The sequence below is a fragment of the Musca domestica genome, unplaced genomic scaffold (assembly GCF_030504385.1).
Source record: "Musca domestica strain aabys unplaced genomic scaffold, Musca_domestica.polishedcontigs.V.1.1 872, whole genome shotgun sequence".
Classification (NCBI taxonomy): Eukaryota; Metazoa; Arthropoda; class Insecta; order Diptera; family Muscidae; genus Musca; species Musca domestica.
The window spans coordinates 3,189-28,911 of record NW_026712425.1 but is presented as its reverse complement, the minus strand read 5'-3'; the positions used below and the strand labels follow the sequence as shown (position 1 = coordinate 28,911).

The 25,723-nt window shown below is 31.2% G+C and overlaps 2 protein-coding genes across 2 annotated transcripts; one reads left to right on the top strand and one right to left on the bottom strand.

Annotated features, from left to right (window-relative positions):
• Nucleotides 1-5,662: 5,662 nt before the first annotated feature.
• Nucleotides 5,663-25,309, top strand: LOC101887369 (lachesin; the record flags this gene model as incomplete). The annotated part of the gene is made up of 5 exons (XM_059131414.1): nt 5,663-5,666; nt 5,711-5,869; nt 5,975-6,103; nt 8,332-8,482; nt 25,167-25,309. Coding segments are annotated over exons 1-5 (586 nt in total), but the record flags the coding sequence as incomplete, so codon positions are not given.
• On the bottom strand, nt 17,047-19,553 carry LOC101901333 (neprilysin-4). Its single transcript, XM_005191344.4, has one exon. It carries the CDS (start codon nt 19,269-19,271, stop codon nt 17,175-17,177), a length of 2,097 nt encoding a protein of 698 aa, XP_005191401.1. The 5' UTR covers nt 19,272-19,553; the 3' UTR covers nt 17,047-17,174.
• Nucleotides 25,310-25,723: the final 414 nt, after the last annotated feature.

Below are 25,723 nucleotides of genomic sequence, written 5' to 3'. Positions count from 1 at the left end.
AAGGCTCATCCATAAACGTGGATTTTTTAAAAATATTTTTTCAAGCAAAAAAAAATATTTTTTCAACGTGGATTTTTTAAAAATATTTTTTCAAGGCTCATCCATAAACGTGGATTTTTTAAAAATATTTTTTCAAGGCTCATCCATAAACGTGGATTTTTTAAAAATATTTTTTCAAGGGTTATTGATTAACGTGGATTTTTTAAAAATATTTTTTCAAGCACCATCCATAAACGTGGATTTTTTAAAAATATGTTTTCAAGGCTCATCCATAAACGTGGATTTTTTAAAAATATTTTTTCAAGCACCATCCATAAACGTGGATTTTTTAAAAATATTTTTTCAAGGCTCATCAATAAACGTGGATTTTTTAAAAATATTTTTTCAAGGCCCATTTATAAACATTAATTTTTTAAAAATATTTTTTCAAGCCTCAAATATAGACGTGGATTTTTTAAAAATATTTTTTCAAGGGTTATTAATAAACGTGGATTTTTTAAAAATATTTTTTCAAGCACCATCCATAAACGTGGATTTTTTAAAAATATTTTTTCAAGGCTCATCCATAAACGTGGATTTTTTAAAAATATTTTTTCAAGCACCATCCATAAACGTGGATTTTTTAAAAATATTTTTTCAAGGCTCATCCATAAACGTGGATTTTTTAAAAATATTTTTTCAAGGCCCATTTATAAACATTAATTTTTTAAAAATATTTTTTCAAGCCTCAAATATAGACGTGGATTTTTTAAAAATATTTTTTCAAGGGTTATTAATAAACGTGGATTTTTTAAAAATATTTTTTCAAGCACCATCCATAAACGTGGATTTTTAAAAAATAGTTTTTCAAGGGTTATTGATAAACGTGGATTTTTTAAAAATATTTTTTCAAGGCTCATCCATAAACGTGGATTTTTTAAAAATATTTTTTCAAGGGTTATTGATTAACGTGGATTTTTTAAAAATATTTTTTCAAGCACCATCCATAAACGTGGATTTTTTAAAAATATTTTCTCAAGGCTCATCCATAAACGTGGATTTTTTAAAAATATTTTTTCAAGCACCATCCATAAACGTGGATTTTTTAAAAATATTTTTTCAAGGCTCATCCATAAACGTGGATTTTTTAAAAATATTTTTTCAAGGCCCATTTATAAACATTAATTTTTTAAAAATATTTTTTCAAGCCTCAAATATAGACGTGGATTTTTTAAAAATATTTTTTCAAGGGTTATTAATAAACGTGGATTTTTTAAAAATATTTTTTCAAGCACCATCCATAAACGTGGATTTTTTAAAAATATTTTTTCAAGGCTCATCCATAAACGTGGATTTTTTAAAAATATTTTTTCAAGGCTCATCCATAAACGTGGATTTTTTAAAAAATATTTTTTCAAGGGTTATTGATAAACGTGGATTTTTTAAAAATATTTTTTCAAGGGTTATAGATAAACGTGGATTTTTTAAAAATATTTTTTCAAGGCTCATCCATAAACGTGGATTTTTTAAAAATATTTTTTCAAGGCTCATCCATAAACGTGGATTTTTAAAAATATTTTTTCAAGGCTCATCCATAAACGTGGATTTTTTAAAAATATTTTTTCAAGGGTTATTGATAAACGTGGATTTTTCAAAAATATTTTTTCAAGGGTTATTGATAAACGTGGATTTTTTAAAAATATTTTCTCAAGCACTATCAATAAACGTGGACTTTTTAAAAATATTTTTTCAAGGGCTATTAATTAACGTGGATTTTTTAAAAATATCTTTTCAAGGCCCATATATAAACGTGGATTTTTTAAAAATATTTTTTCAAGGCCCATATATAAACGTGGATTTTTTAAAAATATTTTTTCAAGGCCCATATATAAACGTGGATTTTTTAAAAATATTTTTTCAAGCCTCATCCATAAACGTGGATTTTTTAAAAATATTTTTTCAAGCCTCATCCATAAACGTGGATTTTTTAAAAATATTTTTTCAAGGCTCATCCATAAACGTGGATTTTTTAAAAATATTTTTTCAAGGCTCATCCATAAACGTGGATTTTTTAAAAATATTTTTTCAAGACTCATCCATAAACGTGGATTTTTTAAAAATATATTTTCAAGGCTCACCCATAAACGTGGATGTTTTAAAAATATATTTTCAAGGCCTAACAATAAACGTGGATTTTTTAAAAATATTTTTTCAAGGCCTAACAATAAACGTGGATTTTTTAAAAATATTTTTTCAAGGCCTAACAATAAACGTGGATTTTTTAAATATATTTTTTCAAGGCCTAATAATAAACGTGGATTTTTTAAATATATTTTTTCAAGGCCTAACAATAAACGTGGATTTTTTAAAAATATTTTTTAAAGGCCTAACAATAAACGTGGATTTTTTAAAAATAATTTTTCAAGGCTCATCCATAAACGTAAATTTTTTAAAAAAAATTTTTCAAGGCTCATCCATAAACGTGGATTTTTTAAAAATATTTTTTCAAGGCTCATCCATAAACGTGGATTTTTTAAACATATTTTTTCAAGGCGCATCCATAAACGTGGATTTTTTAAACATATTTTTTTTTTAAATATTGTGTCAAGGCTCATCCATAAACGTGTTTTTTTTTTTAAATATTTTTTCAAGGGCTATTAATGAACTTGGATTTCTTAAATATATTTTTTCATGGGCTATTAATGAACGTGAATTTTTTAAAAATATTTTTTCAAGGGCTTTTAATGAACGTGGATTTTTTAAACATATTTTTTTTTTAAATATTGTGTCAAGGCTCATCCATAAACGTGTTTTTTTTTTTAAATATTTTTTCAAGGGCTATTAATGAACGTGGATTTTTTAAATATATTTTTTCATGGGCTATTAATGAACGTGAATTTTTTAAAAATATTTTTTCAAGGGCTTTTAATGAACGTGGATTTTTTAAAAATATTTTTTCAAGGGCTATTAATGAACGTGAATTTTTTAAAAATATTTTTTCAAGGGCTATTAATGAACGTGGATTTTTTAAAAATATTTTTTCAAGGGCTATTAATGAGGGCTATTAATGAACGTGGATTTTTTAAAAATATTTTTTCAAGGACTATCCATAAACGTGGATTTTTTAAAAATATTTTTTCATGGGTCACCAATTAACGTAGATTTTTTAAAAATATTTTTTCAAGGCCCATTTATAAACATTAATTTTTTAAAAATATTTTTTCAAGGCCCATTTATAAACATTAATTTTTTAAAAATATTTTTTCAAGCCTCAAATATAGACGTGGATTTTTTAAAAATATTTTTTCAAGGGTTATTAATAAACGTGGATTTTTTAAAAATATTTTTTCAAGCACCATCCATAAACGTGGATTTTTTAAAAATATTTTTTCAAGCACCATCCATAAACGTGGATTTTTTAAAAATATTTTTTCAAGGCTCATCCATAAACGTGGATTTTTTAAAAATATTTTTTCAAGCACCATCCATAAACGTGGATTTTTTAAAAATATTTTTTCAAGGCTCATCCATAAACGTGGATTTTTTAAAAATATTTTTTCAAGCACCATCCATAAACGTGGATTTTTTAAAAATATTTTTTCAAGGCTCATCCATAAAGGTGGATTTTTTAAAAATATTTTTAGAAGGTCTTACATAGACGTGGATTTTTTAAAAATATTTTTAGAAGGTCTTACATAAACGTGGATTTTTTAAAAATATTTTTTCAAGGCTCATCCATAAACGTGGATTTTTTAAAAATATTTTTTCAAGCACCATCCATAAACGTGGATTTTTTAAAAATATTTTTTCAAGGCTCATCCATAAACGTGGATTTTTTAAAAATATTTTTTCAAGCACCATCCATAAACGTGGATTTTTTAAAAATATTTTTTCAAGGCTCATCCATAAACGTGGATTTTTTAAAAATATTTTTTCAAGCACCATCCATAAACGTGGATTTTTTAAAAATATTTTTTCAAGCACCATCCATAAACGTGGATTTTTTAAAAATATTTTTTCAAGCACCATCCACAAAAGTGGATTTTTTAAAAATATTTTTTCAAGGCCTAACAATAAACGTGGATTTTTTAAAAATATTTTTTCAAGGGCTATTAATGAACGTGGATTTTTTAAAAATATTTTTTCAAGGGCTATTAATGAACGTGGATTTTTTAAAAATATTTTTTCAAGGGCTATTAATAAACGTGGATTTTTTAAAAATATTTTTTCAAGGGCTATTAATGAACGTGGATTTTTTAAAAATATTTTTTCAAGGGCTATTAATGAACGTGGGTTTTTTAAAAATATTTTTTCAAGGGCTATTAATGAACGTGGATTTTTTAAAAATATTTTTTCAAGGGCTATTAATGAACGTGGATTTTTTAAAAATATTTTTTCAAGGGCTATTAATGAACGTGGATTTTTTAAAAATATTTTTTCAAGGGCTATTAATGAACGTGGATTTTTTAAAAATATTTTTTCAAGGCCTAACAATAAACGTGGATTTTTTAAAAATATTTTTTCAAGGGCTATTAATGAACGTGGATTTTTTAAAAATATTTTTTCAAGGGCTATTAATGAACGTGGATTTTTTAAAAATATTTTTTCAAGGGCTATTAATGAACGTGGGTTTTTTAAAAATATTTTTTCAAGGGCTATTAATGAACGTGGGTTTTTTAAAAATATTTTTTCAAGGGCTATTAATGAACGTGGATTTTTTAAAAATATTTTTTCAAGGGCTATTAATGAACGTGGATTTTTTCAAAATATTTTTTCAAGGGCTATTAATGAACGTGGATTTTTTAAAAATATTTTTTCAAGGGCTATTAATGAACGTGGATTTTTTAAAAATATTTTTTCAAGGCCTAACAATAAACGTGGATTTTTTAAAAATATTTTTTCAAGGGCTATTAATGAACGTGGATTTTTTAAAAATATTTTTTCAAGGGCTATTAATGAACGTGGATTTTTTAAAAATATTTTTTCAAGGGCTATTAATGAACGTGGGTTTTTTAAAAATATTTTTTCAAGGGCTATTAATGAACGTGGGTTTTTTAAAAATATTTTTTCAAGGGCTATTAATGAACGTGGATTTTTTAAAAAAATTTTTTCAAGTCCTACCCGACAAAGAATTTATTTTTTAATATCTTTTATCAAGAGCTTTTGATAATGTCGATTATTTAAATCCAACATTTAAAATTTTTTTAACTTAATCCAATTTTAATCCAGCCAATTTTAACTTGTCACCGTTACCCCAAAAGCCAAAATAACCCAATTAAAATTATAAATCGAATCCGTGACGCCAAATAATGTAATTGACACACATATTTGGAGTTTGACCGTATTTAACCCACTAAATATTTTAATTAACAAATTTGATGAGGCAATTTATATGCAAAAGCTTCCGGAATTAAATCAGAGCTCAGAGAAATATGTGGGAATCTCACAGATACAAAGAAAGCAGGTGCTTGTCTCATGGCTTAGCATTGTTCGTGGCCGAATTACGCAAGCAACAATCATCGAGTTATGAATTGAAAACCTGTTTTCTCCACTCTGGCTCTCCACTGAATCTAATTTCAGAGGCTCAGCCAAATTAAACATCTTTCTTTTTTAAACGGGTCATTTTATCTCATTGGTGAAGGGAGGGGCGGGAAGGGGTTATCGTCTTATCTCAACATTAATCATGCGTAACTAATTAACAAATCGTTGTTGATTTTATTTTTCTTTACAGTTCCGCCCAACATTGACGATGCATTGACCTCCAGTGATGTAATCGTGAGGGAAGGTGACAACGTCACCTTGCGCTGCAAGGCGAAAGGTAGTCCCGAACCTGCCATACGATGGAAACGTGATGATGGTTTGAAAATTGTCCTCAACAAAAGCAATGAAGGTAAGGAGAGTAAATCCCCTTTACCTTTTTTCCGATTATGTTATTTTTCTAACCTTTTTCTCGGTTTTCCTTTTTTCTTGAACTTCTTCCTACTTCCTTTTGTAGTTAGCGAAGTTGAAGGTGAAACTCTGGAATTGGAACGTATCTCACGTCTCCACATGGGAGCTTATTTGTGCATAGCCACAAACGGTGTGCCACCCAGTGTATCGAAACGTATTAAAGTTAGCGTTGACTGTAAGTTGTTGTAATGCGGAAACAATGTTTGTGTGTGTGTGCCAGTTTGTTTTTTGAGAAGACGTGCCAATCAGCTTGTCACATTTGTTGACAATAGGTGTGGTTTCGTGCGAACTCAAGCTCCAACTGCAGAAATTTGTTAGGTGTGGAAGAGTTTGAGGTCGTAAACTCTTCTACAGAAAAGTTTGAGGGCTCAACCATGTCCACAAAAAAGTTGGAGGTCTCAAACTTGTCTACAAATATGTTTGAAGTCTCAAACCTGTCCACAGAAAAATTTGAGGCCTCAAACTTGTCTCTAGAAAAGTTTGAGGTCTCAAACTTGTCTCTAGAAAAGTTTGAGGTCTCAAACTTGTCTCCAGAAAAGTTTGAGGTCTCAAACTTGTCTCCAGAAAATTTTGAGGTCTCAAACTTGTCTCCAGAAAAGTTTGAGGTCTCAATCTTGTCTCCAGAAAAGTTTGAGCTCTCAAACTTGTCTCTAGAAAAGTTTGACGTCGCAAACATGTCTCCAGAAAAGTTTGACGTCGCAAACTTGTCTATAGAAAAGTTTGAGGTTTCAAAATCGTCTCCAGGAAAGTTTAAGAACTCAAACTTATCTTGAGGAAAGTTTGAGGTCTCATACTTGTCTCTAGAAAAGTTTGACGTCGCAAACATGTCTCCAGAAAAGTTTGACGTCGCAAACTTGTCTCCAGAAAATTTTGAGGTCTCAAACTTGTCTCCAGAAAAGTTTGAGGTCTCAAACTTGTCTCCAGAAAAGTTTGAGGTCTCAAACTTGTCTCCAGAAAATTTTGAGGTCTCAAACTTGTCTCCAGAAAAGTTTGAGGTCTCAATCTTGTCTCCAGAAAAGTTTGAGGTCTCAAACTTGTCTCCAGAAAATTTTGAGATCTCAAACTGGTCTCCAGAAAAGTTTGAGGTCTCAAACTTGTCTCCAGAAAAGTTTGAGGTCTCAAACTTGTCTCTAGAAAAGTTTGAGCTCTCAAACTTGTCTCCAGAAAATTTTGAGGTCTCAAACTTATCTACAAAAAAAAATTGAGCTCTCAAACTTGTCTCTAAACAAGTTTGATATCTCAAACTTGTCTCTAGAAAAGTTTGAGGTCTGAAACTTGTCTCTAGAAAAGTTTGAGGTCTGAAACTTGTCTCTAGAAAAGTTTGAGGTCTAAAACTTATCTACAAAAAAGTTTGAGTTCTCAAACTAGTCTCTATAAAAGTTTGAGGTCTCAAACTTGACTCTAGAAAAAATTGAGGTCTCAAACTTGTCTCTAGAAAAGTTTGAGGTCTCAAACTTGTCTCTAGAAAAGTTTGAGGTCTCAAATTTGTCTCCAGAAAAGTTTGAGTTCTCAAGCTTGGCTCCAGGAAAGTTTGAGGTCTCAAACTTGTCTCTAGAAAAGTTTGACGTCGCAAACATGTCTCCAGAAAAGTTTGACGTCGCAAACTTGTCTATAGAAAAGTTTGAGGTTTCAAAATCGTCTCCAGGAAAGTTTAAGAACTCAAACTTATCTTGAGGAAAGTTTGAGGTCTCATACTTGTCTCTAGGAAAGTTTGAGGTCTCAAACTTGTCTCTAGAAAAGTTTGAGGTCTCAAACTTATCTCTAGAAAAGTTTGACGTCTCAAACATGTCTCTAGAAAAGTCTGAGGTGTCTAACTTGTCTCTAGAAAAGTCTGAGGTCTCAAACTTGTCTCCCGAAAAGTTTGAGCTCTCAAACTTGTCTCTAGAAAAGTCTGAGGTGTCTAACTTGTCTCTAGAAAAGTCTGAGGTCTCAAAATTGTCTCCCAAAAAGTTTGAGCTCTCAAACTTGTCTCTAGAAAAGTTTGAGGTCTCAAACTTGTCTCCAGAAAAGTTTGAGGTCTCAAACTTATCTCCAGAAAAGTTTGAAGTCTCAATCTTGTCTCCAGAAAAGTTTGAAGTCTCAATCTTGCCTCTAGAAAAGTTTGACGGCTCTGGACAACTTCTTTAACAGAAATATTTTAAAATCCCTTGTCCAAAAAAACCCACCTATAATCAATTTTCCACCTCCATCCCAGAGGCATTTCTCAGCCACACAAAACCGATAATTACCTCTGAGACATGTTTCGTTGTTGCTGTTGTTGTTCGCGTTGTAAATTAATTGTTGTGCAAGCACGTATTCTCCGTTTAGTTCTCTCTTATTTCGATTTCATTCTGCATTTCGATGATTGCCAGTTGTGTGTTTGTTGACCAATTTTCTTTCCTTCTTCTTTGTCTCTTTCTTTAGTCTCTCCCATGGTGTCGATACCCCATCAATTAGTCGGTGTGCCAATGTATTTCAATACGACGCTGGAGTGTTTTATTGAAGCGAATCCCACATCGCTGAACTACTGGACCAGAGAGAATGATCAAATGATCACAGATTCGTATAAATATAAGTGAGTATTTGAAAAGTGTGTGTAATTTTTGTTTGGATTTTATTTTTATGAGAGGTTTGATATTTGAGCGAATTTGTTGGGGGACACTAAGCGCCCTCTTAATGTGGATATTTGAAAGGGATTTTGAGAAGTCCTTTCGCCATCTAGAACTGAATTTTTAGATTGATTTTTTTTAAGGGACCTAAACCTCATCATATCTTGAATTCTAAAAAATAATTTTGAGAGGCTGTAACGTCCTCCAAATGTGAGTTTCAAAAACAAATTTTGAGCGAATCATATAACTCTGCAAATGTAGATTTTAAAAATGAACTAAAAGAAATGCAGATGTGTTTGAGGGCTCGAAATTGTGTACAGAAAATTTTGAGGTTTCAAACATGTTTATAGAAAACGTTGGATACTCAAATATGTCTACAGAAAAGTTTAAGGACTCAGATTTGAATACAGAAAAGATTGAGGACTCAAACTTATTTGGAGAAAAGTTTGAGGGTTCAAACTGATCTACAGAAAGTTTGAGGGCCCAAACTTGTCCACCGAAAAGTTTGAAGGCTCAATCTTGTCCACAGAAAAGTTTGAGGACTCAAACTTTTTGGGAGAAAAGTTTGAGATCCAAAACTTGTCTACAAAAAATATTGAGGTCACCTATTTTTCGGGAAAGTCGAAAGTCTTAGATTTTTCTATAGAAAAAATTTAAAATCTCAATCTTTGGGGTCTCTAACTTGTCTTCAGAAAAGTTTGATGTCCCAAACTTATCTATCGAATAGTATAAAATCTCAAACTATTCTGTTGAAAGGTTTGAGATCTTAAATGTTTGAGATCTCAAATGTTTGAGATCTCAAACTTGTCTACAGAAAGTTTTGAGGTCTCTAGCTTGTCCCCAGAAAAGTTTGAGGGCTCAATTTTTTCCACAGAAAAGATGGAAGACTCAAACTTGTCCACAGAGAAGTTTGAGGTTTGACACTTGTCTACGGAAAGGTTGAAGGCTCAAAATTGTCTGTAGAAAAGTTGCCCAGAGAAAAGTTTAAGGACTGAAACTTATTTGCAGAAAAGTTTGAGGTATCAAACTTGGCTACAGATAGGTTTGTTGGCTCAAACTTGTTTCTAGAAAAGTTTGAGGGCTCAAACTTGTCTGCAGAGAAGTTTGATGTTTCAGACTTGTCCACAGAGAAGTTTGAGGATTCAAACTTATCTACAGAAAAGTTTGAGGGCTGAAACTTGTCTACACAAAAGTTTGCCTACGAAGAAGTTGGAGGTCTCAAAGTTGTCTATAGAAAAGAATGTTCAAGGACTTCTGTTGTTCTCTTTACTTGGATTTTTTGAAGGAATTTCGAGGGTCCGTCCTCTAAACGTGGATTTTTAAAAAAATACAGTGATTTATGTAGCTCTCTTTATGTGGATTTTTAAAAGAAATTTCGATGGACTGATGCTGCCCTCTAGACGTGGATTTTAGAATTAATTCTGAGGTACTTATAACGCTCTCTATATGTGTGCTTTATAACCCCATAATTGTGGATTTTAAAAAGGAATTCTTAGGGACTTGTGTCGCCCTCTTGATGTGGATTTTTAAAAGAAGTTCTGAAGTACTCATAGCGCCCAGTAGATGTGAATTTTTGAAAGGAATTTAGAGGTATTTATACAGTCCTTCAGGTGCGAATTTTAAAAAGCATGTTCGGTGATCTATGTTACTTTCTTTACGTGAATTTTTCAACGGAATTTTACGGTGCTTACAACGTCCACTAGTTGTGGATTTTTAAATAAATTCTGAGGTATTTATAACGCCCTCTATATGTGTATTTTTATCGCCACTAATTCGCTGATTTTAAAAGGTATTTTTTACAGACTTAGAAGCCCTCTAGATATGGACTTTTAAAAGGAATGCTGAAGTACTCATAACACCATCTAAACGTGAATTTTTCAAAGGAATTCCGAGTGACTCACAACTTCCTGTGGAATTTAAAAAGAAATTGCAGGGGTTTATGTCGCCTCTAGTTGTCGACGTCCTCTAGTTGTAGGTTTTAAAATGAATTTGGAGGTACCTGTGACGCCCTCTAGATGTGCATTTTTATCGCGTGGATTTTAAAAAGGAGTTCTTAAAGGCTTTTAGGGACTTAGAAAATAATTCTGAGGTACTTATAATGGCCTCTAAACGTGAATTTTTCAAAAGAATTCCGAGGAACACATAACGTCCTCTAGATGTGGATTTTAAAAAGAATTTCGGCCTCTCTTTTCGTGGATTTTCCAAAAGAATTTTACTTTGCTTATAACGTCCTCTAATCGTGGATTTTAAAATAATTTCTGATTTCGTGGATTTTCAGATTTCAAACTACCATTTTGAAATTTACGTTTAGATGGCGGTATGAGACCCTCAATTCTTATGTCGGTCTCTAGCTATGTATTTTAAAGGGAAGTTAGGAGAGGGGCTCTTAAACTTGTTTTTTTTTTTTTTTTTTGAAGAACCTGTTTTGTGCTCTTAAATAAATTTTGAGAGATTCATATTTTGAATCAACTTATCGCGGTTTTTTAAATGGATTTCTTAGGGACTTGTGTCGCCCTCTAGATATGGATTCTAAAAATGAACTCAGAAGTACCTTTTCGCCCTCTAGTTTTAAAGGGAATTTTGGTTATTAAATACTGCCCTTTAAACAAGAATACTTGAAATGAATTTTGAGGGAGTCATGTCGCATTCTTATAAAATTGAGAGACTCATACCGCAAACATAAACGTAGATTTCAAGAAGGTTTTTTGAGGGACCTGTAACGTCATCTGACGGTGGATTTTTTAAGACTCATATAGAGCTTTAAATGTGGTGTGTGAAGGTTGTGTAGAGAGATTTTTAAGTAACCAATCGTGGATTTTGAAAAACGATTTCGCCCTCTACATACGAATTTTTACAAGGAAGTTTAAGGTAATTTTTTGATCCTCTAGATTTGGATTTTTATAGGGAATTTTGGGGAACAAATAGAGGCCTTTTAAGCGTGGATTTTTGTAATTAATTTTGAGGAACTTATGTGGCCCTCTAGATATGACTTTTTAAATGGAATTTTTTAGGGAAAAATGCAGGACTTTAAAAGTTGATGTTTAAAAGGCATTTCGAGTGAATTTTTTCGCCTTGTAAAACAAATTTTGAGAGACTCATATCGTCTTTTAAGCATAGTTTTCAAAAACGGAATTTTGAAGGACCTGTAACGCCCTCTGAAGGTGATTTTTTTAAGACTCATATAAGCTTTCAATGTGGTTTTTTGGAGATTGTGTAGACTGACTTTGAGGGACCAGTCGTGGATTTTTAAAAGGAATTCTAAGAGACTTGTGTCACCCTCTAGGTATGGGGTTTTAAAGGGAATTTTGGGAAACAAATACAGGCTCTTTAATCGTGGCCGTGGAAAGTATTTGTTGAGGGACTTATGTTACCTTCTAAAAGGAATATTGAGAGACTCATATCGTCCTTTAAGCACTGATTTCAAAACGGAAGTTTGAGGACCCGTAACGCCCTCTGAAGGTGGATATTTTTAAGACTCATCTAGAGCTTTTAATGTGGATTTTTGAAGATTTTTTCGGAAGCTTATGTAAGACTTAAGGTATGGATTTTATGTAAGAGAATTTCTATATTGCTTTTATTCATTTTATTTATTTATTAAATTATTATTATTTTCTTTTGAAAAAAAAAACTTTTGTTTTTAAAATATTTTAGGAGAGTTTAGGAGTTTTAAAATATTTTTGGAGATTTTTGAGTTGATTTTTTTTTTTGGAATTTAGGTTGAATCTTAGAAAGACAATAAAAGGAAATCTTACAGAGATTTAGAGTAAGATTTTCGGATTATTTTTATGGGAAAAACTTTTGAAGGTCTTTTATGTTGGACTTTTTTTTGAGAAAATTAGCAGGTTCTAAGTTGAACTCTTAGGGAAATGTTTACAAATTTTGTAGGGGGTTCAAAAATTGTTGCTTTAAATTTATTTTATTTATTTATTTATTTTTTTTATTTATTTATTTATTTTTTTATTTTTGAAAGCATTTCTTCGAACTAGCATAAGTTTTTTAAGGAATATTCCAGAGGAACTTCGGTTGTATTTTCGGGGTCTATTAGGTTAATAGTTCTAACTTGGATGTTTTTTTTTTTTTTTTTTGGGAAATTTTAAATAGCCATTGTATGGGTTTTGAGATTTATTTTCCCCAGGAATTCTAGGTGACTCTGGTACAGGTTTACAGTTGTCTGTTTCGAGAAATTCTAATGGACTAATGAAGAGGTTTTCAAGTGGAGTTTTGAGGAAATTTGGCAAGGCCTCTAAGTTAAATTTTGGACAAAATTTAGAGACCTCTTTTTGATATTTTAAAGTGGATTTTTTTAAAGGGAGACTAGGTTGGAATGTAGTAAGAATTAAAATTTGATTTATTGCAGAAATGTAAAAGGACTTTTGTAGGGAATTTTTGAGGGATTTTATAGAGACTCGGGTTTTAGGCTATGTCTTTGGAGTATTTTTTTTTTAAGAAAATAATGTTGATTTTCCAGAAGTAGTATTAAGGGACTTTTTAGCCGCACTCCTTAAGGTTGATTCTTGTAGGAATTTCGGTTGATTTGACTTAGTAGGGGGTTTCTGTTGAACGTTTCGAATGAATTTTTAAGTGCTTTTTTTTTAGGAATTTTCGCTTTGTTTTTAAGGGTCTAGATTTCTAGGAGTTTTATATCCAATTTTTGAAGGAAACTTTTGGACTTTTTTAATATATTTTTTTTGATTTGACTTATTAGGGGGTTTCAGTTGAACTTGTCGAACAAATTTTTAAGTGGATTATTTTTTTTTTTTTTTTTTTTTTTTTTGGAGGAATTTTCGTTTTTTTTAAGTCTAGATTTTGGAAGAAACTTTTGTAGGCTTTTTTGATTTTTTAAAGAAAATTCAGAGGACTCTGTAGTGAATTTCTTTTGCATTTTTTAAGAGATTTTCTAGATACTCTTCCAAGGTTTTAGGTTGTGTTTTCAGAGTAATATTTAAGGAATTGTAGTTATTGAATTTAACGACACCTGAAGACGTTTTAAGATCGATTCTTGAAGGAATTTTGGGGTGCTTTTAAAAGGATTTTTGTCTAGTTTTTGGAGGAAATTTGAGAATAATTTTTTTTTTTTTTTTTGGAAAATTTCAGGAAAATCTTGTAGCGCTTTAAAATTGGATTTTTGAAAATTGGATTTTTTTGAGGAATTTTCGTTTTATTTTTAAGGGTCTAGATTTTGAAGAAAATTTTTGCAGGTTTTTTTAAAAGAAAATTCAGAGGGCTCTGTAGTGACTTTCGGCGTATTCTTATAGGAGTTTTGTATCTTATTTTTGGAGAAAACTTTTGTAGGCGTTTCTATTTGGATTATTTTAAGAAAATTTAGAGGACTTTTTTAGGTTTTTTTTTTTTTGGATTTGACTTAGTTTCAGTAGAACTTTTCGAACAAAATTTTAAGAGGTTTAAGATTTTTTTTTTTTTTTTTTTTTTTTTTTTTTGAGGAACTTTCGGTTTGTTTTTAAGGGTCTAGATTTTGGAAGAAAGTTTCGTAGGCTTTTTTTTTGGATTTTTTTTAAAGAAAATGCACAGGACTCTGTAGTGAATTTCTTTTGTATTTTTTAAGAGATTTTCTAGATACTCTTCTAAGGTTCTAGATCGTGTTTTTAGAGTAATATTTAAGGAATTGTAGTTATTGAATTTAAAGCTACACCTGTAGACATTTTAAGATCGATTCTTGAAGGAATTTTGGGGTGCTTTTAAAAGGATTTTTGTCTAGTTTTTGGAGGAAATTTGAGAATATATACATTTTTTTTTTTTTTTTTTTTTTTTTTTTTTTTTTTTGGAAAATTTCAGGAAAATCTTGTAGCGCTTTAAAATTGGATTTTTTTTGAGGAATTTTCGATTTATTTTTAAGAGTCTAGATTTTGAAAAAAAATTTTTGCAGGTTTTTTTTTTAAGAAAATTCAGAGGGCTCTGTAGTGACTTTCGGCGTATTCTTATAAGAGTTTTATATCTTATTTTTGGAGAAAACTTTTGTAGGCGTTTCTATTTGGATTATTTTAAGAAAATTTAGAGGACTTTTTTAGGTTTTTTTTTTTTTGGATTTGACTTAGTAGATTTTGGAAGAAACCTTTGTAGGCGTTTTTTTTTTTTTTTTTTTGGATTTTTTTAAAGAAAATTCAGAGGACTCTGTATTGAATTTCTTTTGTATTTTTTTAAGAAATTTTCTAGATACTCCTCCAAGGTTTTAGGTTGTGTTTTCAGAGTAATATTTAAGGAATTGTGGTTATTGAATTTAAAACGACACCTGAAGACGTTTTAAGATCGATTTTTGAAGGAATTTTGTGGTGCTTTTAGAAGGATTTTTGTCTAGTTTTTGGAGGAAATTTATGGATATTTTTTATGAGATTTTAGTTGGAGTTTTGTGGAGGATTTTTGTCGCGATTTTAATTTGGAATTTTGGAGGAATTTTAAGTGTTTCTATAATGCTGAATTTTGGGGAATTTTACGGGACTCTTGATGGGGTTCGAAATTTTTTATTTTATTTTTTTTTTTTTTGGAAAATTTCAGGAAAATCTTGTTAGGCTTTAAAATGGGATTTTTGAAAGACGGTTTGATTTTTTTAGGGATTGTGGGCCATCGTATCTGACTTTCGATTTTTTAGGAATGTGGAGGGTAAGTAAATTATTTTTTTAGTCTTTTTTTTATTTTTCTTTCTTTTTGGTGTATCCTAATTTTCGCCATCAGGCAATTGTAGGGCTAAATAATTGGATATTTGAAGGAATTTTGGGGGTCTTAAAAGTTGGAGAAATTGTGGAGGTCTCACAATCTACTTTTTGGTAATTTCAAGGCAAAGTAATTTTTTTAAGGGAATCTTAATATGATTTAAATTCATTTGTTTTTTTTTTTTTTTTTGAAAAATTTATAGATTCTATTGTAGGGCTGTTTAATTGGATGTTGAAGGAAATTTCGGACACGGATTTTTTGGAGGAATCATGAGGGTCTCCTGGGGGATTTTAAATTCCTTTTTTTAGGAATGTCGAGGCAAAGTATTTTTTTATTTATTTTTCTTTTATTTTTGTCTATCACAATTTTCAATATAAGTTAAATTTTCGGAGGAATTTTTAGAGCCTCTTAATTTCTCCTGTAGGATTTAAAAATTGTATTTTGGGGAATTTTATGGAAATCTTGATTGAATTTAATTTTGATTTTCTCGGGAAATTTTTACAGGCAATTTTAGAGTTTTTATGATTGGATTTTAAAGGACATTTCCGAGCTCTCAAAATTTGGTATTTTTAGGAATTTTGGGGGGGTCCTCATATGGGAATATTAAAAAATATTTTGGGGGACTTATACATTTTTTTATTTATATTTTTACTTCTTCATTTTTTTTTAAATTTTTATTTTTATTTATTTATTTATTTTTTTTGTTTTAGGATTTTAAAATTGTATTTTGGGAAATTTTATGGAAATCTTGATTGGATTTAAATTTGATTTTTTCGGAAAATTTTTAAAGAGAAAATTTGAGGGACTTTTGTAGAGTTAGAACTTTTTGGGGAAATTTGCAGGAGGTTTATAGGGAGTTCAAAAATATATTTTCTGGGGATTTTTTTTTGAGGAATTATGAGGGCCTCATAGGGGTCTATAAATTCGTTTTTTTTTTGGAATGTCGAGGCAAAGAAATTTATTTATTTATTTTTTTTTACATTTTTGTCTATCACAATTATCGATATAAGGGACTCTTCAGTTGATTTTTTGGAGGAATTATAGAGTTCTCCTGTGGGATTTTAAAATTACATTTTGTGGAATTTTATGGAAATCTTGATTGGATTTAAATTTGATTTTTTCGGGAAATTTTTACAGAGAAAATTAGAGGGACTTTTGTCGAAGTTCTAATTTGAACTATTTGGGGGAAATTTGTAGGAGGTTTGTAGGGGGTTCAAAAATATATTTTCTGGGGATTTTTTTTTGGGAATTGTGAGGACCTCATAGGGGACTATAAATCCGATTTTCTTTTTTTGGAATGTCGAGGCAAATAAAATTATTTTTCTTTTTAATTTATTTTTCAAGGACCAACAGAGACGTTGATTTTTTAAAGAATATTTTTTCAAGGACCAACAGAGACGTGTTTTTTTAAAGAATATTTTTTCAAGGACCATCCACCAAGGCGTGGATTTTTTAAAGAATATTTTTTCAAGGACCAACAGAGACGTGGATTTTTTTTTTAAAATATTTTTTCAAGGACCATCCACCAAGGCGTGGATTTTTTAAAGAATATTTTTTCAAGGACCATCCACCAAGGCGTGGATTTTTTAAAAAATATTTTTTCAAGGACCATCCACCAAGGCGTGGATTTTTTAAAAAATATTTTTTCAAGGACCATCCACCAAGGCGTGGATTTTTTAAAAAATATTTTTTCAAGGACCATCCACCAAGGCGTGGATTTTTTTAAGAATATTTTTTCAAGGACCATCCACCAAGGCGTGGATTTTTTTAAGAATATTTTTTCAAGGACCATCCACCAAGGCGTGGATTTTTTTAAGAATATTTTTTCAAGGATTAAAAATTATTATTTTTTTTTTTCTTTTATTTATTTTTCTTTAATTTTTCTCTATCACAATTTTCGTATATATTTTTACATAAAAAAAGGCTATATATTCACATCCTATTGCTATATATACACTCTCCCATCGTCTCCTCTCTCTCTGCTATCCCTTCTCACCACAATTTACAGCGATGTCGAGATTGCATTTTATCTCTCTTCTCACAGCCAAATGCCTTGGAAAACTCCTCGAAATTGGCCAAAGTCTGTAGGACCCTCAGCTCATCCATGGCATGATCCAAATAGGCCGAGTGGGTCAATTTCGGATGGACCTTGCCGCAAAAGAACTGGGCAAAATTAATGAAGAAGACCTGTTGTGGGGTAAACTGGGAGAGGTAGCGGGAACGCAAATGTTTTGTCGTCGTCGATGTGGTTTCATTGCTGCGCGTTGGCGAGAAGTAGGCATTGAAGGCGAGACGTATCCCTTCATAATCGGCCAGTTTTTCATTGAGACTCCTCGAACCGGTGGCCAGTTCATTTTGCATGCACCGCAAACCCTGCATGAACCTCTGATTGGCGGAGATTTCCTCACTGGGACCCATGATATTACCGCTGGCATCATAATCTATGCCGGACGAGTCAAAACCATGTAACATTTCATGGGCCAGGGCAAAGCCTAGGACGGAATATTTAAATATATCCCTAAGATTCCGATGATAAATGGGCATGTTGAGGAAGCCATAGGGTATGACAACCGTGTTACGGGACTTCAAATACAGCGGCGAAGATGAGGAGCCCACCCATTCGGCGGAGATAACAGCCTCATCGTTTAACATGTCCTGGTGGCTAATGGGATCCAAGGACTCATGGCTGCGTTCCACCATTAGCCTTAGCAGACTTAGCTGATTGGCATAGAAGTTATTGGCATCCAGGGTGACCTTTTCGTAGTAGAGATTGAAATAGTCGCCGGTGACATTGCGCGGAGCAAAGCCAATGCGTAGCTGCATGGCCTGAATCTTTGCCAACTGGGTCTGGACAATGGGTTCGGGTAGCTGAAGGCGATTGTCGGACAGAATGGCATAGAAGGTCTCCTTGAGATGGTCGAACAGCTTCTGGACCTGGATGTCCGTCTTGGTGGCATCCTTGTAGAAATGTTGACCCACCACATAGCTCATGGCCAGTGGCATGGCCCGCCTCAGGCTGGCAATACACTCCTGCCTCGATATCTCTGCCGGTCCCTGGGTCTTGAGATAGAGCAGGAATTTGATCATAATATAATTACACAACGTTGAGGGTTCCACGGTGTTCAGTAGCTTAACCAGGCTCCGCATGTAAGGGATGTTTTGAATGATCACCGTGGTGCTGAGATCGGTATCGGGACCCTTTAACTCCTTCAGATAGGCCAACCAATCGATTTGTGGCATATATTCCTGCAAATAACCCAACTGCATTTCCTTGGGACCCTCTTCGTCCTCCAGTTCCTGTAGCTTGTGCAGCTGGAATTCGAAACGATTTACCTCCCGGGCAATTTCATTGGCCAGCCGTTTGGTTTGGCCAATGTCCATGAGCAGCTCAATGATCACCCCCTCACCCATGGCCAGGGTTTCGGCCAAATCTGGTTTATCCAAATATATACTCATGGCCGTCGATTCATCCCAGCGCGGCAGGACCTGTTCCTTTAGCAATACCCCATTGAGGCCATAGAGCCTCAACTTTGCAATGGCCTCCAGCCAATCGAATTTATCGGCATTCCATTTACGGCCACCCTGTTTGGCCAACACATACCAGTGCAGGCCAGGACCTGGCTGGATCAGCTGTAAATATTTCTTCAAATTGTAGGGCTTGACCTTTTTGCAGGACTTGTAGTAGGTGCGGATTTTATTATACAATGTTGACATTTCCATGCTGGATCCCAGTGGCTGGTGGCCCGCCGCCTCTGTGGTACTTGGATGAGCCTCATCACTACCCCCCGCACTGCCGCTGGGAGACTTCCTTAGCAAATGTTCCAATTTCTTATTCAACTCATGGTCCATCAGACCCAACACATCGCCATAATCCATTTCATCGATGTGCTGTTGATACCACTTGCCACAGGCATACTGGTAGAAGTTGTCGCAGGGCCGCTGCTGCTCCCCATCCATGTAGCGCTCAATGTTGATGGCCGCCAATTGATTGATGTTCTGGGTTTGATTTTGTGTCTGGCGACAATTTGTCGGGGTGGTGCGCCAGATTATGGACGCCAGCAGGCCAAAGACAATGCTCAGCTTTAACATGGCGGACAAGGATTTATTTTTCTACTTTGCCTTGAAAGCAAACGTAAACAAAGAAAAAATTCTGAGATTTTTCTTTTTCGCTGCTCTTGGTTTGAGTTCAGACAGGCTGGCCCAATTTCGGTTTTTTTTTTTTTCTTTTTTTTTGGATTTTTTTTTCTTTGGCGAATTTTTTCTTCTTTTTTAACCGGCGAATTTTTTGGTCCAGTCTTAAATTTTTTATATCACAACAAAAAGTTCCTCTAAACCGCTTCCAGCTTCGGAAACTTGTTGGCCTCAACTGAATGTTGTTTAGATTTTTTCAAAATGCGTCTCAAAAATCTCATTTGAATCTACTTCGTTCGTCTTCTTCTATTAGATGTTCTTATTGTCTGATTTGAGTCTTTGTCAGCTGCTCATCATCATCATCATTTTGTCTGGCATCATAGGCCAAATGGGGTCTATATTCGCATTAAAAAATAAATATGTCTTCCCCACATCTATTTTCTCTCTTGCTTTGCATTCCGCCGTTTTCATTAACATTTTGGTCTATGAATAGATTTCAATTTTGTTTTGTTATTTAAATTTTTAATTTCTTTTCAAAAAAAAAAAAAAAAAAAAAAAAAAAAAAAAAAAAAAATTGGAAATCTTATCAGTTTGGGTACCCTACAAAATAGAAAATGTAATATTAGTTTGGCGAAAATTAAAAAAAAAAATTAAAAATATATTTTTATGGTCCATTTATAAACGTGGATTTTTTAAAAATATTTTTTCAAGACCCACTTATAAACGTGGATTTTTTAAAAATATTTTTTCAAGATTCAAATATAAACCTGGATTTTTAAAAAATATTTTTTCAAGGCCTATATATAAACATTGATTTTTAAAAAATATTTTTTCAAGATTCAAATATAAACCTGGATTTTTTAAAAATATTTTTTCAAGGCCTATATATAAACGTTGATTTTTTAAAAATATTTTTTCAGGGGCTTTCAATAATCGTTAATTTTTTAAAAATATTTTTTTAAGGCCTAATAACAAACGAGGATTTTTTAAAAATATTTTTTAAGGCCCATATATAAACGTGGATTTTTTAAAAATATTTTTTCAATGGCCATCAATAAACGTGGATTTTTTAAAAATATTTTTTCAAGGCCTAACAATAAACGTGGATTTTTTAAAAATATTTTTTCAAGGTCTATCCATAAACGTGGATTTTTTAAAAATATTTTTTTAAGGTCTATCCATAAACGTGGATTTTTTAAAAATATTTTTTCAAGGTCTATCCATAAACGTGGATTTTTTAAAAATATTTTTTCAAGAACCACAAATAAACGTGGATTTTTTAAAAATATTTTTTCAAGGTCTATCCATAAACGTGGATTTTTTAAAAATATTTTTTCAAGAACCACAAATAAACGTGGATTTTTTAAAAATATTTTTTCAAGGCCTAACAATAAACGTAGATTTTTTAAAAATATATTTTTAAGGCCTAACAATAAACGTGGATTTTTTAAAAATATTTTTTCAAGGCCTAAGAATAAACGTGGTTTTTTTAAAAATATTTTTCCAAGAACCACAAAAAAACGTGAATTTTTTAAAAATATTTTTTCAAGGCTTATCCATAAACTTGGATTTTTTAAAAATGTTTTTTCAAGAACCACAAATAAACGTGAATTTCTTAAAAAATCTTTTTTCAAGGCTCAATATAGACGTGGATTTTTTAAAAATATTTTTTCAAGGCTCAAATATGGACGTGGATTTTTTAAAAATATTTTTTCAAGCCTCAAATATAAATGCCGATTTTTTAAAAATATTTTTTCAAGCCTCAAATATAGACGTGGATTTTTTAAAAATATGTTTTCAAGGACTCTCCATAAACGAGGATTTTTTAAAAATATTTTTTCAAGGCCTAACAACAAACGTAGATTTTTCAAAAATATTTTTCAACGCCTAACAATAAACGTGGATTTTTTAAAAATATTTTTTCAAGGCCTAACAATAAACCTGGATTTTTTAAAAATATTTTTTCAAGGCCTAACAATAAACCTGGATTTTTTAAAAATATTTTTTCAAGGCCTAACGTGCATTTTAAAAAGTAATTTTTAAGGGTGGAATTTTCAAAAATATTTTTTAAGGGGCATCAATAAACTTGGATTTTTTTTTTAAATATTTTTTTAAGTCACATTTATAAATTTACAATTTTCAGTAAATTCAATTAATTGTGACTGAAACTACCAAAATCCTTAAACCTATATGGACTTTTTCCAATTCCAAAAGTCCAACAGACTTAAAAAACTTCTGAGTAAAACCAAAAAAAAAATATTCTAAAAAATCCTCTGCTTTCAAGGCTTTAAAACATATTCTTTATACATTTACGTCTCCGGAAGATCTCTAAAAAATTATTTTTAACAAGTCCACAAACCTTACATGGCTCGGAAAAAATGCTTTGAAAAAGCTACGCCTCGTCAATGAGAGCCGTTTAAAACTGTATTATTTTTAAATATGGAAACCCTTGAGGAAAATATTCTTAAAAAACCCACGTCACTGAAGGACTGTTAAATTTGTTTTTTAATCTAAAAACTTAATTGAAGATCGGATTTAAAAAAAATGCAGGTGAATGAAGGACTATAAAAAAGTATTTTCAAAAAATTTGAGTCACTGAAAGGTTTTTGAAAAAATCATGTTTTTAAAAAAAAAAACGTCCTTTGATCAAATGTGCGCGTCCTTCAGAAACAAATCCACGTCCTGGAGAAAATTCCTCGAAAATTGAAAATATGCCCTCCCTCGAAAAAAATCCTTTGGAAAAAGTCAGGTTTTGTAAAAAAAATCAGGTCCCTTGAAAAAATCCACGTCCTTTCAAAAAAATCTGGTCCCTTGAAAAAATCCACGTCCTTTCAAAAAAATCACAACCCTTAAAAAATCCACGTCCTTTGAAAAAATCCACTCTTTTCCTTTGAACAAATCCACGTCCTTTGAAACAATCCACTCTTTTCCTTTGAAAAAATCCAAGTACTTTCAAAAAAGTCACGTCGTTTGAAAAATTTAACGTCCGTTGAAATAAAAAAATGGAAAAAATCCACGTCCTTTAAAAAAAAAATTTTTTAAAATCCATGTCCTTTGAAATAAACATATTGGAAAAATCCACGTTTTTTTGAAATAAAAAATTGAAAAATCCATGTCCTTTGAAATAAAAAAATTGAAAAAAATCCACGCCCTTTAAAAAAATCAGGTCTTTAGAAAAAACAGGTCCTTTGAAAAATCCAGATTTTTTGAAAAAAATCAAAGAATATTTTTTTCTAAGGACGATCTTTGAAAAAATACATCCTTTGAAAAAATCCAGGACTTATGAACAAATCCATGGCTTTGAATAAAAATGTGTCTTTAAAAAAATCCAACCTTTGAACAAATCCAAGCAATTAAAAAAACTGCGTCCTTTGAAAAAATTCATGTCCTTTGAAATGAAAATCGTGTCCTTTGAGAAAACCACGTCCTTTGAAAAACAAAAAAAAATTTTGAAAACTAATTACATAGCTTAAAAATATCAGGTCCTTTATAAAATTCACGACTTTAAAAAAATTCACATCCTTTGAAAAAATACTCGACCTTTGAAAAATTCCACGACCTTTGAAAAAATCCACGTCCTTTAGACATATCCTCAACTTTTGAAAAAAATTCACGTCATTTGAAAAAATCCAAGTCTTTTGGGAAAATCCATGTTCTTTTGAGAAATCCATCTCCTTTGAGGAAAATCGGGAACTTTGAAAAAGCCCAATCTTTCCAAAAATCCACGTCCTTTGCAAAAATCCACATCCTTTGAAGAAAACTGGCATCTTTGAAAAAATCCACGTCTTCTGGAAAAATCCATGTTCTTTTGAAATCCACGTCCATTGCAAAAATCCACGTACTTTGAAGAAAACTGGTACCTTTGAAAAAATCTACGCCCTTTGAATAAAACCGGGTCCTTTCAAAAACCAGGTCTTTGAAAAAATCCACGACAATTGAAAAATCACGCCTTTTGAACAAATTAACGTTCTTTGAAAAAAAATAAGTCTTTTAAAAAAAAAACACGTATTTTAAAAAAATCCTCGATTTTTATACAAATCCACATCCTTGAAAAAAATCACGACGTTGGAAAAAATCACGTCCTTTGAAAAAAATCACATCCTATTCGAAAAAATCGTCCTTTAAACAAAATCACACACACAAATTTTGAGAAAATCCTCCTTAGAAAAAACACGTCCTTTGCATAAATCCACATACTTTGAACACAATATTTGAAAAAATCGAGAAAAAAATTCTTTGAAAACATGCACGTCCTTTGAAAAACTCCACGTACTTTTAATAAATCCACATCTTTTGAAAAAATTACGACCTTTTAAAAAATCCGCGTCTTTTGAAAAAAGTTACGTATATCGATCCTTAAAAAGATATCTCCTCAGAAGTCAATTTTGGTTTGTCTTTGAAAATATATTTCACAAAAATTAAAGCCTGTAGGTCCTTGGAAAAAAACATTCCTAAGATAATCCTTGAAAAAAATTATGTTATAAAAATTAAATTGGTTCTTGAAAAATAGATTTCCTTAGAAGTCAACTTTTGTTGGTGGTTTCTTTGAGAAATCCTTGAAAAAAAAATATTCTCAAAAATAATTATTGGTGCTTTTTCAATGGATCAATAATCAAGGAATTATTTTTGAGAAATTTTTTATCAAGGATTTTTCAAAGTATATTCTTTTAAAATTTCTTCTTCCAAAAAATAATTCTAAATGCCTTCTCAAAAATTACCGCCTGTCTAGCTCCAAGATTAAATATTTCTCTTTATACATTGCCAAGGTCATAATCCACTTCATAAATATGGCTGGCGTCACCAATTCCCATCTACTGCATTTTTTTCAGTTTTTTTTTTTTTGAGATTGTATTTTTTATATCACAATCAACTGAACGGCCGGCTGTCAGTCGGTTTCTTCTTCTTCATCATTATCATCATTGGATTACGTGTAACTCTATTGTCCCATTGTTGTCCATTGACATTTAAAGGAAATATTCATTGCAAAAATGCGTTTTTTTTATTTTCATATTTTTTATTACAAGGATATTGGGGTGGGAGGTCAAATGAGGAGGAATTCGGGTTATAAAGGACCTAAGAAAAATTTCAGCTGATAGAGGCCACATGGATAGGATTTAAACAAATGAAAATCTATAAAAGGCTCCCATAGGTTAGTACGGCTAGAAGGGGGCTCAATAAAGGACTTTTTGTAGACTTTCAATTGAAGGACGCTCCTTCGAAGTCCTTTTTTCGATAGTGGACTCTCCGAACTATTTTCCTCTATAAATGTCCCTGGGAAGGTATTTCTGTAACTTTGGAAATTTTTATTTTCCGTCCCACCCTAATGTCTAATCCAATATTTATGTCGTTGTTTCTCTCTTGGTCTTTCCATCATTGCTTTCTTTTCCCATTTCAATGTAAATGAAAAGCAAATTAAATGTAATAACAAATGTCAAGAAAATTTGCATAATTTTCATGATCTTGCTTATCAGAATAAGGCAAAAAGAAATAAAAAAAATATTTTTTACATTTTTCATTTTTTTATTTATGAGTCTAATGACTTTTGAATGAAGGAACTTGAGGAGGAAAATATTAACAAAAAAGGTGTAAATAATAAAAAAATAAATAATTGAAAATAATTCAGGAAATTGGAGACCTCTGTGATGGCCCTAGATTTCATCAACGGAAATTTAATAAACATTAACAAAAATTAAAAAAAAAAAAAATTTTTTGAAATAATTTTATTTTCCAATTAAGATCCATTTTCATGACCAAAAAATTCCAATTAATTTTTTTTTTAATATTAATAAAATTTTTCTTATTTCTTATTTGTTTTTCCCATCTTGCCTGCCAATTTTGGGAATTTCCATGCAGAACCGAAACCATACCCGGTAATCCGTCATACAAGGCAACAATGCGTTTACACATAACGAATGTACAGAAAAGTGATTATGGCAGCTACAAGTGTGTAGCCAAAAATCCTCGTGGTGAAATGGATGGGACCATAAAACTTTACAGTGAGTATACTTTCTTACCTCCTTCTTTACATAACTCGTTTAAGGATAACATGTTGCAAGTGGTTCCCAAGGAAAATTACCTAAGTCACATTTTAAAAAAAATATTTTATAAAAAATCCACGCCTATAATAATAGATGGGAAAATATTTTTTAAAAAATCCACGCCTATAATAATAGATGGAAAAATATTTTTTAAAAAATCCACGCCTATAATAATAGATGGAAAAATATTTTTAAAAAATCCTTGCCTATAATAATAGACGAAAAAATATTTTTTTAAAAATCCACGCCTATAATAATAGACGAAAAAATATTTTTTAAAAAATCCACGCCTACAATAATAGACGAAAAAATATTTTTTAAAAAATCCACGCCTACAATAATAGACGAAAAAATACTTTTTAAAAAATCCAC

Coding starts and splice junctions, on each gene's coding strand:
- LOC101901333 (XM_005191344.4), bottom strand. CDS start 19,271: ATGTTAAAGCTGAGCATTGTCTTTGGCCTGCTGGCGTCCATAATCTGG.